The sequence below is a fragment of the Gambusia affinis genome, linkage group LG21 (genome assembly GCF_019740435.1).
Source record: "Gambusia affinis linkage group LG21, SWU_Gaff_1.0, whole genome shotgun sequence".
Classification (NCBI taxonomy): domain Eukaryota; kingdom Metazoa; phylum Chordata; class Actinopteri; order Cyprinodontiformes; family Poeciliidae; genus Gambusia; species Gambusia affinis.
In genome coordinates, this window is record NC_057888.1 from 4,519,578 (window position 1) to 4,532,252 (window position 12,675).

Sequence of the window (12,675 nt, forward strand, 5' to 3'; positions counted from 1 at the left end):
AGTAAACATGGACGCTAACGGTGTAGCATATCTTACGACTTTCAAGTTGTTGTCCGACCGGAAACAGCACATTAACAGCTCAATCCTCACTATCGTCCGCCATGTTTGTTGTTTTTCTTCCCGCTTGCGCAGAATAATGACGTTTGTCGAGTATCTTTGTCGTTCAGATCGGATGAACATGACCAGTGTCGTTCAATTCAGGTCACATTTGAAAAGATCAGATACGTATTGGATTTATAACCGCATATCCAAGTCGTCTGGGTCAGAATCGAAAAACTCCGATCTGTGTTGTTCAGACAGAAAAGATCAGATACAGGTTGAATTAAGAAAAACAATAAAGAAAAATAACTAGAAATTGGGTCACTTCCAACTTTCAAATGGTTCAGAAACTGCTAACCCTAATTGAAAGATGGTTTGTTGCAGTTTATTTTTACGTTTGATGATGGTAATCAATCTATTATTTTTATCAGTTTATTTTACATCACGTGTTCTACTCTTAATTTCACTGACTGATCAAATAAAATGTTACATATTTGTGAAGCTATTGGTTTATACAACTGTGCTACTATACTGGTGCATAGTTATCAAATACATGTATAATTCAGTACATTAATTTGTTTAGAATTAAAAAAATTAACGTTTTAAGTCAATTCAGCACTTATCAAATCAATATCATGCGATACTAAACCTAAGATATCTATATTAGCATTGAAAATTGCATTGGTGCTTCCCTATTAAGCAGCATATGCAGACATAAATTACACAAAATTTTTCAGATACAAAGTCAGTAGTTGAGTTTGGCACAGTTTTATTATGATTATGTAAATTTATTGACAGCAAAGCAGCATCATGACAGTCAAACTGCTAAAATGCTCCTATTACAGTTGTCATCTTACTTGCAGATAAACGATTGAGTCTCAGCTCTAATCATAAACAAGCCATACCTCTTCTAATGTTCTTCCTGCATTATTAAAAAATAAATATTTAGTCATCTGTCTGTCTATTTATCTAATTTAATTGTGGAAATGACATGTCTTGCTTTCCTGTAGAAGTTGTCTTTTTTTCAGTCTTCCTCTGCTTTGAAATATTTTTCTCCTTCATTCAACCTCTTAAAAGACTTCATCTACAATTAGCTTCCAGCCTCACTAATCTCTTCCCATCAGGGTTCGCCTTGCAGAGACGGGCTCCGCCAGCGAAACTCAATGAGGACAACGTTGCTGTTGGAGCTTTCCGATATTCCGCTGTCCACAAACACAGAACCTGACGGGAGGCAAACGAGGAAAAACATTGCTTTGGGATGTTGTTGTTGCACAGACAGGAAAAGGAAATGCACTGCGACACGTACTGTTGCTGCTGGTGAGGTTGCTGCCAAAGGAGGAGCTACGGTTGCTGTGTTGATTAGCCGATGTAGCCGTAGCCGCCGACAACTTGTTCTGTACGGCAGTCCGGCTCCATTCTTTGGAAAAATACACAATTACATCTAAATCAGGCTTTCTTGGTGTGTTTTTAGGCCATTATAATGTAACTATATTTGGTAAATTAAATAAAACATTGTTTTCATGACTCCAGTCTAATCTTTCAGTCACTAGTACAGTTAAATAAAGTGAAAAAGAGCAACTAAATCTAATAGAATCCACCATTTTAGAGTAGAACTTAGCTTAACCATTGCTTGTTCTGGGCAAATTGAGCAAACAGGAAACGTCCAAAGTTTTAAAATACATATATTATCCGACTCAAACATGAATAGACTGTAACTTACCAATATTATGGACGTAAATTCTCATAAAACTACCTAAGTACAACGTCTGCTGATCGGCACTGCTTCCTGAACAAAATTTTACTCACAAAACGGCCGCGCCACGTAGTGGCGAAGCTGAGAACTACAACGCAGCTCACCTGAGTTCTCAGCCAGACGCATATTTCCGCAACACAGAAACGTCTTCCACATCCTGCGGACATTTTCCTTTACCGCACAATGGAAAACGAAGACAAACAAACCTACACAAGACATTTTTGTCGGTTAGAAAACAGTTTAAAAATTAAATAAGAATATATTTTGTGCTTAACATTAAGAGTGGATTAGGTCTGATTAGCGCTCACCTAGCAGAGAGTTGCATATGGTGAACAGGTATAAAAAGGCGAGCCTGGCTTCTCCCCAGGCAAACAGAGCGAAGCCCCAGGTGAGGCCGAGCAACAGGACAAGGCCGATGATGCTTCTGATGTCGGTCATGGAGCTCCGGTTGGGAGACTGGTTGTGAGGGTTCTGCTTCTTGATCCGGGACAGCTGGACCATAACGACGATGAAGACCGCCAGACACAAGACAAAAATGAGGAGGAAGTAGGCGACCACGCCCACATAAAAGGCGATGTCGTTACGCAGCCAGCAGCTACAGACACACACGAAAACAAGCTCAATGTGGGTGAAAGACGGTATGCTAGCAGAGAAGCTAGCCAAACATAACAACATAAAGTAGGCTGTGATTCTACCATTCCAACAAAAACTTAATTTCTAAATTATGAAGCAAAATGTGATGCATTATGAAAAAGATTTACACATTATTCTGTGTGTTTCCACGTAGATTACGAGCAAAGACACCTTTACACAAATGTTTGTGCTAGCTAACTACTAGCTTAAACAAAAGTAGCTTGCCACTTCTAGTGCTGCTGAAGATAGCTGAAACTATTTGAATTCTAATTATTATGCAAAGTAGCTATAGCTCTACAGCACAACTAGCAGCTAAAGTAAGCTAGAAAATGGTTAAATTCTTTTTATTGAAATCAAATTTCAACTTGTAGCTTTTGTTTTGTACGTTTTAGCATACCTAAAGGAAGCAAAATAAAAGTAACTTCCAGATGTTACAGCTTTCATACTGGTAGGGTTGTTTATGTTCCATGTATTGATTAAATAACAGCTGCTTGAAATTAAATTAAATGTGTATATTATAAATTAAAATTAACACCAAATCCTGTTCTCGTTTACACATGCCTAGCATTAGCATTAGCAGAACAGCTAGTTGGTACAATAGGCTAGAAAAGTAGAAACGTTCCACTTTAAAACATTCCATCTTAAGAAATTATGTTACTTATGTGTAGTTGTAATAGTAGTATAATCTTGTTCTTACATTAGCATTAGCAGAACAGCTAGTTGGTACAGAAGGTTAGAAAAGTAGTTATTATAGTAGTAACAATTTGAAGTTTTTTTGTTCATCTGTGTTGTTTAGGTTAAGGAATATTTTCAACTGCGATTAAACCTAGCAGCAAAAAATAGTGTTTGTAGGACCATAAGACAGTGAATCCTTTATTTTGAATTTGCTTACATGCAGCTGCAATTTTATGGATATTTTTGCATGTTAGATGATTGAATGTTGGAGAAACTGGAGAAAAATAATATAAATCGTACAACTTGTCAGACGTCCCATCTTCGTATTTTCCATTTGGAACCAGACCGTAGTTGTTTTTGTCCACTGCTACAATAATGACCACCACAATGAGAGGAATACCTGGTAGCCACAGTAAGTAGACAAGAATGGTTGTCAGTACAATTAATAATAAACACATGTAACGTTTGGAGCCTAATTTAAACATCTCTTACCCCAACCCATCAGGGAGAACTTCAGCATGTATTTACTCAGGTAGGGCGTGAACACGCGCACGATGCTCAGGTACATGTGCAGCGCTTCAAGCCCCGTCCACGTGAACGAGGACAACAGGAAGTAGTGCAGGAAAAAGGCAGTGCTGATGCACAGGTTGACGTTTTCATAGCTGGACAGCCAGCCGTCCAGCAGAAAGACCAGGTTGAGCAGCAGAAGGGACAAGCAGAGCTGAACCAGGATCTTGGCTGGAATGTCGCGGAGGAGTTTTCTGCAAAGACAGATTCATCATTACTGCTTACAGAAATAACCAACGGAGATGTAGAAGTCTGTAGGTTGAGTGACATAAGAAGCTTATGTATCTTGCTGAAAAGTTACTTGTAAGTTAATTTGTCTTTTTCAAGTTTTTGCACTAGAACGGGTGTCCAAAGTGAGGCTCAGGGGCCATTTGCAGCCCTCGGAACTATTTTGGGCGGCCTTTGATTCTAAGTACAAAACTAGAAAATTAGCATTTTCACAGAAAATGCAGTGTGGATGCTGTTTAGTGAATGTTTTTAGTGAAAATGCAAACATCCCACCTAAACAGTATTAGAAATCAGTGCAGAACAGTGTTTACAAAGCTAAATTAGAAGGTCACAACAGTTTATAAGGTAAAATAAGCTAAAAAGCTAAAACTAGCTAAAATACTAATGATTGCATCTAGGGTAGCATTTGCATGTAACATAAAATCAACATTGGTGACATTTTTACTGATGCCAGGCTGTTCAAAAAAGATACAATAAAAATTTTAAAATGGAAATTGTAAGTGTAGGTTTTGTTTTTAATCTGGCAAACTTGAGAAGAGCTACAGATATCTGAATACTTTACGTATTTCATTGAAATACTGAATGCTTATTTTGTTTATTTAGTATGTAAAAATATTTTTTGTGATTATAATTAGAACATGACACAAGATTTTGTGTTTTTGCAGTGTAGTGTTCTTACTCAAATAACATATATGTTATCAGGGTGACGGCTAGAAAAACCGCAGATATTCCACATCCAATGTAGGTGATGAAAGTCAAAATCATTGCCTGCTGAGGGTCAGGTATTCCCTCTCTGGATAAATCCTGTTTAAAGTGCAAACAGACAAAATAATCAGACATAATTAGGTCACACCTTTGTATTATTTTGTAAAAGGAGAAACATTTAGAAATACCAGCAGTATCGCAAAGGAGGTGAGATGATTGCAGCTGCAGGTTGTGTATTCAGGAGTGGCGCTGACCACGAAGCAGCCGGTATCATCCCAGCCCCCCGAACCGCCTGAAACAAAAAAAATGTTGATGTTGAGTCCATGTCAGAGTTTTCTAACGGACCTGAATGTTTGCCCTCACTTTTCTTTGTGAAATTCCAGAAGACACATGATGTGACGTTATCCTGCCAACCAAGAAACAGAAAGCAGGATTTTAAAACGGGAAAAGAAGAATATTAACAGAATTTAGCTTTATTGTGAGCTTACGTTGATGTTGATTCTGTTTTGAAGGCTTTATCTGTGTATTTTTTGCATTAATACTCACTTGAGTTAAATTGCTGTGAGTGATGGTAAACGTGATGTTCTCCTTCAGGTTGCTGATGGACAGATTAGCCACACTGGACCCGAGAACTGGACTGACAGCCGTTCGGTTGTCTAAACCGGAATCCTGCAAAAATGAAATCGGTTTTTTCATCAAACATGTCTCACAGTTGAATATGTGAGCAGGTTTTTACATCCTGAACAGAGTAAAAAATATTTTCTTGAATGATTAACTGCAGTGTTTGCAAACAAATTGAATTAATCTGGAGCAGTTTTTGCAACTGTCAATGTAGTAATTATAGAGTTTAGGCAACCTATGTAAAATTAAAATCTGTGAATACTTGAGATCCCCTCTAAAAATGCTTATAAGTTCCTGCATTAAATATCTCAAAGATGCTGGACTTATTTTGGAAATGTGCAAAGCTGCTGCATAGATAAATGAAAAGACTTGTCATGAAACTTATTGACTCAGTGACACCGAATGCAAATGTATTCCTTCATCTAGACAACTGTGCCCTCCTTTGTGTTGGTCTATTCTACAAAACCTCCAATAAAACACATTGAAATCTGTTTTTATGATGACAAAATGTGAACAAATTTAAAACCAGTGAGCCAATTAGCAGAAATATACCTTAAAGAGGGAATTCTTTTTGTAGAAAGTGAACTGGACTCTGCTGGCCTGCTGCTTCTCTTCATGACTGAGACCCGATGTTAGGGAGGAGGGCAAGTCAACTGAACCCAGAGCAGGAGCTGACCTTTTGACCCGGGACCTCCTGACACCTCGGAGCTGGAGAAAAAAGGCAAAAGCAAAATACAGAACTGACTTGATGCTTAATACATCGTTCCTAACTGGTTCAAATTGCAGACTTTTGACATGAGGTCAGTGTTAGGTCAAGATTAAAACCAGAATAACCAAAGTTTCCTAACTTCACAATAACAGTAATAAGAAAAGGACATCTACTGCTGTAAGATTGTGCCTTACTCCTCTGATTGTAAATGGGATTACTGGTAAATCTTCAGAAATGGAGCCCAACTTTATCTGTTTAAGCTTCATTGCTGCTCAGTGGTGGGGAAAGTCTGGTAAATGGCTCACAGCTTTTTTAAATTAGCAACTAGAAACAGTTAAAGCTCTACCATTAATACAATTTAAATACTGTTTTTATGGACTTCAGGCTTATTTGTACCTGGTTTTGTACAAAAGTTCTGCAGTGTCACCCCTTCATGGATCCATTTTGTGCCTGTTAACCAACCATTTAATTTACTGTTTTAAGCACTTCAGTCTCAAACTCAGGTCTGTTTGTCTAGTATTTCTGGTGAAAGTGTCTATCTGTGTCCTACAAAGTAAATCAGGACCTTAATCAACCTCCAGATGACAGATATTATCTACTAGGCTAATAAAAACACAAAAAACCAGAAGAAGACTATAAACAATACTTAAAAACGTCTACTGTGCAAGTAGGTATTCAATGTTCCCATTGGCATGGTCGGTCGATTAAAAATGGCAGATAACCAATAGCAAAATCATCAATAATAGTAACAATGTTGCAGGAACCTGGAAAAAAGGGAGGTTTGGATCTGATAAATAAAGGCTTGGAACATGCATACTGTGAGATCCAAAAACAAAATCTTACCAAGTATTTTTGGTCTAGTTTCTACTGCAAATATTTTAGTACACTTCAATTAAGACAAAGTAATTTAAAAGCAACATTTTAGCAATAAAGAGAGGCTTGTTTTAAGTAAATAGTTTCTCAATATTGATGGAAGAGTTCTAGCAACATTGGCAGATTATTTCGTTTATAATAAGACAATATTTCCATTTTATAACTTAATTTATCTGCCAGTGGAACAAGTACTTTTTCATCAATATTAAGGAACTACTTACTGAAAAAAAACCTATTTCTTGCCAAAAAGTTACTTGTAAGTTAGTTCGTCTTATTTCAAGTGTGCTAAAATATTTGCACTAGAAACGAGATCAGAATACTTTGGAACATTTTGTGTTTTTGCAGTATGTAAACATTTAAAATAAACAAATCTCTTATGGATTACCTGTACATCATTGATGTCTAAAATCTCCACAGAGGTTTGAGGAAAGTTGGTCCAGTCCACTGTCTTTACTGCCAGAACCAGAGAGGCTGAGGACAAGACGGCGATGTCATTGGCGACTTCCAGCTTAAGAGCCAAATTATCGACCATATGAATCAGTCTGTCATCAACAAATCAAAAAAACACATTATAAAGAATAATAATGGCTGTAGTCGTGAGTTGGTGTTTGAGGAGTTTATCAGTCAGACCTATTTGTTGATCCGGACAGAACCTCTGGGTCACCATTGATGAGGCTGCTTATGAAATCAAGGACTTTTTGTCCCACTGATTGAGATACAGTTGGGCCCGCCAGAATTTCCTCCAGGTCATCCAACAATTTAGACACCTGAAATATGTGTAAATAAAGCTATACTCTCATATTTTACAAAAATAACAGAACTTCAGTTCAGCAGTTGCTTCACCTGAGAAGAGTTTAGCTTAGACACATCTTCTGTTTGATTCAACAACTGATTTGCCTGCTCCTCCTTACTTTTTGCAAATGTACTGGAATTCACAGTGGATGTCAAAGTAGTTCCTGTTCCTCAAAATACAAAACAAAGATCAACCCAATAAGTTAGAAACCTTGATGGTTTTCTGACTAAAAATTAGAAGATATAATCTTTACTCACTGGCCACTGTGGTTGTTGTAGTTTGGGTGGTTGGGAGAGTTGCTTTCGTAGAGGATGAAGACGCTTTAGTTGTAGTTGTGCTTTTATTTGTTGGATTGTGAGTGGTCGTAGTTGTAGATGCAGTGGCAGCAATGACAGGAGTCGCTGAGTTGTAACTTGGTGGTTTATTCTCTTGAATAGTGCTGACAACTGCGGTGGAGCTGCTGTCATTTTTGTGTACAGTTGTCAAGTGAGTCACACTGACTGTGGTCTGGTTTTCAGTCCGGTTAATAAAAGAAGCTTCTGTTGGTTTTGTGTTGTCAAAAACTGAAGTCCTACTCTCTGTAATAAAGTGTGGATGCGTAGTATTGGTAACTTTTGTCGTAGCTGCTACAACTGTTGTGCTTTTGGCAGAGGTTGTGTTTTGTTGTGGTTCTACAACTGGTGCAATAGTCACGTTGAAGAAAGTCGTTGCCTTATGAGAAGGTTCAGTTGCTGTTGTGTAATTGATGGGAGACTTAGTTGTAGTGTACAAAGTGGTGGAATCGTCATGTTTAGTTGTGTTGTGTACTGCTACAGCTTTGCTAGTTGGGTTATTATTGGGTGATGCAGTTGTAGTATTATACATATTTGTAAAATTGCTGGAGATGGTTGCTATGTTTGGATTTGTTGTGTAATTGTTGCTTGACGTGTTTGGTTTGTGTGGGGTTGTCAAATTGATGCTAGGTTGAGTAGCTTCATAGCCTGTTGTATGATTGTTTCTGGTTGTAACTTGGTGCTCTGTTAAATAGGTGCTGCTCGTAGCATTGCTTTTTGGTAAGTAACTCCTGTTGGATGTTTGGCCTGTAGTATGAATGTTGCTAGTTGTTGTATTGTGTTCCATTAAGTAACTGGCTGTTGTAGCAATATACAGTGCTGTGTGATTGTTGCTTGGTGTTGTGGAATTGTAGACAGTTTTATTGTCAATGACTGTGAAGGCATTATAGGACAATGTGTTATTGTTGCTAGTTGTCGTAGGATTGGAGGGTGTTGTGTTATTGTTGCTAGTTGTCGTAGGATTGGAGGGTGTTGTGTTATTGTTGCTAGTTGTCGTAGGATTGGAGGGTGTTGTGTTATTGTTGCTAGTTGTCGTAGGATTGGAGGGTGTTGTGTTATTGTTGCTAGCTGTCGTAGGATTGGAGGGTGTTGTGTTATTGTTGGAGGGTGTTGTGTTATTGTTGCTTGCTGTTGAAGGATTGAAGAGTGTTGTGTTATTGTTGCTTGCTGTAGGATTGGAGGGTGTTGTGTTATTGTTGCTTGCTGTAGGATTGGAGGGTGTTGTGTTATTGTTGCTTGCTGTAGGATTGGAGGGTGTTGTGTTATTGTTGCTTGCTGTAGGATTGGAGGGTGTTGTGTTATTGTTTCCAGTTGTCGTAGGATTGGAGGGTGTTGTGTTATTGTTGCTAGTTGTCGTAGGATTGGAGGGTGTTGTGTTATTGTTGGAGGGTGTTGTGTTATTGTTGCTTGCTGTTGAAGGATTGAAGAGTGTTGTGTTATTGTTGCTTGCTGTAGGATTGGAGGGTGTTGTGTTATTGTTGCTTGCTGTAGGATTGGAGGGTGTTGTGTTATTGTTGCTTGCTGTTGAAGGATTGGAGAGTGTTGTGTTATTGTTGCTAGTTGTCGTAGGATTGGAGGGTGTTGTGTTATTGTTGCTAGTTGTCGTAGGATTGGAGGGTGTTGTGTTATTGTTGCTAGTTGTCGTAGGATTGGAGGGTGTTGTGTTATTGTTGCTAGTTGTCGTAGGATTGGAAGGTGTTGTGTTATTCTTGCTAGTTGTCGTAGGATTGGAGGGTGTTGTGTTATTGTTGCTAGTTGTCGTAGGATTGGAGGGTGTTGTGTTATTGTTGCTAGTTGTTGTAGGATTGGAGGATGTTGTGTTATTGTTGCTAGTTGTCGTAGGATTGGAGGGTGTCGTGTTATTGTTGCTAGTTGTCGTAGGATTGTAGGGTGTTGTGATATTGTTGCTAGTTGTCGTAGGATTGGAGGTTGTTGTGTTATTGTTGCTAGCTGTCGTAGGATTGGAGGGTGTTGTGTTATTGTTGGAGGGTGTTGTGTTATTGTTGGAGGGTGTTGTGTTATTGTTGCTTGCTGTAGGATTGGAGGGTGTTGTGTTATTGTTGCTTGCTGTAGGATTGGAGGGTGTTGTGTTATTGTTGCTTGCTGTAGGATTGGAGGGCGTTGTGTTATTGTTGCTTGCTGTAGGATTGGAGGGCGTTGTGTTATTGTTGCTAGTTGTCGTAGGATTGGAGGGCGTTTTGTTATTGTTGCTAGTTGTCGTAGGATTGGAGGGCGTTTTGTTATTGTTGCTAGTTGTCGTAGGATTGGAGGGCGTTGTGTTATTGTTGCTAGTTGTCGTAGGATTGGAGGGTGTTGTGTTATTGTTGCTAGTTGTCGTAGGATTGGAGGGTGTTGTGTTATTGTTGCTAGTTGTCGTAGGATTGGAGGGTGTTGTGTTATTGTTGCTAGTTGTCGTAGGATTGGAGGGTGTTGTGTTATTGTTGCTAGTTGTCGTAGGATTGGAGGGTGTTGTGTTATTGTTGCTAGTTGTTGTAGGATTGGAGGGTGTTGTGTTATTGTTGCTAGTTGTCGTAGGATTGGAGGGTGTTGTGTTATTGTTGCTAGTTGTCGTAGGATTGGAGGGTGTTGTGTTATTGTTGCTAGTTGTCGTAGGATTGGAGGGTGTTGTGTTATTGTTGCTAGTTGTCGTAGGATTGGAGGGTGTTGTGTTATTGTTGCTAGTTGTCGTACGATTGGAGGGTGTTGTGTTATTGTTGCTAGTTGTCGTAGGATTGGAGGGTGTTGTGTTATTGTTGCTTGTAAGATTGGAGGATGTTGTGTTACTGTTGTTTGTTGTACGACTGGAATGTGTTGTGTTATTGTTGTTTGTTGTAGGACTGGAATGTGTTGTGTTATTGTTGTTTGTTGTAGGACTGGAATGTGTTGTGTTATTGTTGAAGGGTGTTGTGTTATTGTTGCTTGTTGTTGAAGGATTGGAGAGTGTTGCGTTATTGTTGCTTGTTGTAGGACTGGAGGGTGTTGCGTTATTGTTGCTTGTAGAAGGAATGGAGGGTGTTATGTTATTGCTTGTTGTAGGATTGGCAGGTGTGTTATTGTTGCTTGTAGAAGGAATGGAGGGTGTTATGTTATTATTGCTTGTTGTAGGATTGGAGATTGTTGTGTTATTGTTGCTTGTTGTTGTAGGACTGGAGAGTGTTGTGTTATTGTTGCTAGTTGTCGTAGGATTGGAGGGTGTTGTGTTATTGTTGGAGGGTGTTGTGTTATTGTTGCTTGCTGTTGAAGGATTGGAGAGTGTTGTGTTATTGTTGCTTGCTGTAGGATTGGAGTGTGTTGTGTTATTGTTGCTTGCTGTAGGATTGGAGGGTGTTGTGTTATTGTTGCTTGCTGTAGGATTGGAGGGTGTTGTGTTATTGTTGCTTGCTGTAGGATTGGAGGGTGTTGTGTTATTGTTGCTAGTTGTCGTAGGATTGGAGGGTGTTGTGTTATTGTTGCTAGTTGTCGTAGGATTGGAAGGTGTTGTGTTATTGTTGCTAGTTGTCGTAGGATTGGAGGGTGTTGTGTTATTGTTGCTAGCTGTCGTAGGATTGGAGGGTGTTGTGTTATTGTTGCTTGCTGTAGGATTGGAGGGTGTTGTGTTATTGTTGCTTGCTGTAGGATTGGAGGGTGTTTTGTTATTGTTGCTAGTTGTCGTAGGATTGGAGGGTGTTTTGTTATTGTTGCTAGTTGTCGTAGGATTGGAGGGTGTTGTGTTATTGTTGCTAGTTGTCGTAGGATTGGAGGGTGTTGTGTTATTGTTGCTAGTTGTCGTAGGATTGGAGGGTGTTTTGTTATTGTTGGAGGGTGTTGTGTTATTGTTGCTAGTTGTCGTAGGATTGGAGGGTGTTGTGTTATTGTTGCTAGTTGTCGTAGGATTGGAGGGTGTTGTGTTATTGTTGCTAGTTGTTCTAGGATTGGAGGGTGTTGTGTTATTGTTGGAGGGTGTTGTGTTATTGTTGCTAGTTGTCGTAGGATTGGAGGGTGTTGTGTTATTGTTGCTAGTTGTCGTAGGATTGGAGGGTGTAGTGTTATTGTTGCTAGTTGTCGTAGGATTGGAGGGTGTTGTGTTATTGTTGCTAGTTGTCGTAGGATTGGAGGGTGTTTTGTTATTGTTGGAGGGTGTTGTGTTATTGTTGCTAGTTGTCGTAGGATTGGAGGGTGTTTTGTTATTGTTGGAGGGTGTTGTGTTATTGTTGCTAGTTGTCGTAGGATTGGAGGGTGTTGTGTTATTGTTGCTAGTTGTCGTAGGATTGGAGGGTGTTGTGTTATTGTTGCTAGTTGTTGTAGGATTGGAGGGTGTTGTGTTATTGTTGGAGGGTGTTGTGTTATTGTTGCTAGTTGTCGTAGGATTGGAGGGTGTTGTGTTATTGTTGCTAGTTGTCGTAGGATTGGAGGGTGTTGTGTTATTGTTGCTAGTTGTCGTAGGATTGGAGGGTGTTGTGTTATTGTTGCTAGTTGTCGTAGGATTGGAGGGTGTTGTGTTATTGTTGCTAGTTGTCGTAGGATTGGAGGGTGTTGTGTTATTGTTGCTAGTTGTCGTAGGATTGGAGGGTGTTGTGTTATTGTTGCTAGTTGTCGTAGGATTGGAGGGTGTTGTGTTATTGTTGCTAGTTGTCGTAGGATTGGAGGGTGTTGTGTTATTGTTGCTAGTTGTCGTAGGATTGGAGGGTGTTGTGTTATTGTTGCTAGTTGTCGTAGGATTGGAGGGTGTTGTGTTATTGTTGCTAGTTGTCGTAGGATTGGAGGGTGT

The 12,675-nt window shown here is 39.3% G+C and overlaps 1 protein-coding gene across 1 annotated transcript; it reads right to left on the reverse strand.

Moving 5' to 3' along the window:
- Positions 1-791: 791 nt before the first annotated feature.
- adgrg2a (adhesion G protein-coupled receptor G2a) lies at positions 792-8,842 on the reverse strand. The gene is made up of 15 exons (XM_044104002.1): positions 7,854-8,842; positions 7,647-7,759; positions 7,434-7,570; positions 7,189-7,345; positions 5,774-5,929; positions 5,147-5,269; positions 4,964-5,006; positions 4,789-4,892; positions 4,575-4,699; positions 3,593-3,861; positions 3,401-3,500; positions 2,101-2,387; positions 1,897-1,998; positions 1,346-1,456; positions 792-1,260 (listed from the first exon to the last, which is right to left on the reverse strand). The coding sequence occupies exons 1-15, from the start codon at positions 8,713-8,715 to the stop codon at positions 1,160-1,162; spliced, it is 2,790 nt and encodes a 929-aa protein (XP_043959937.1). The 5' UTR covers positions 8,716-8,842; the 3' UTR covers positions 792-1,159.
- Between the last annotated feature and the right edge of the window lie 3,833 nt (positions 8,843-12,675).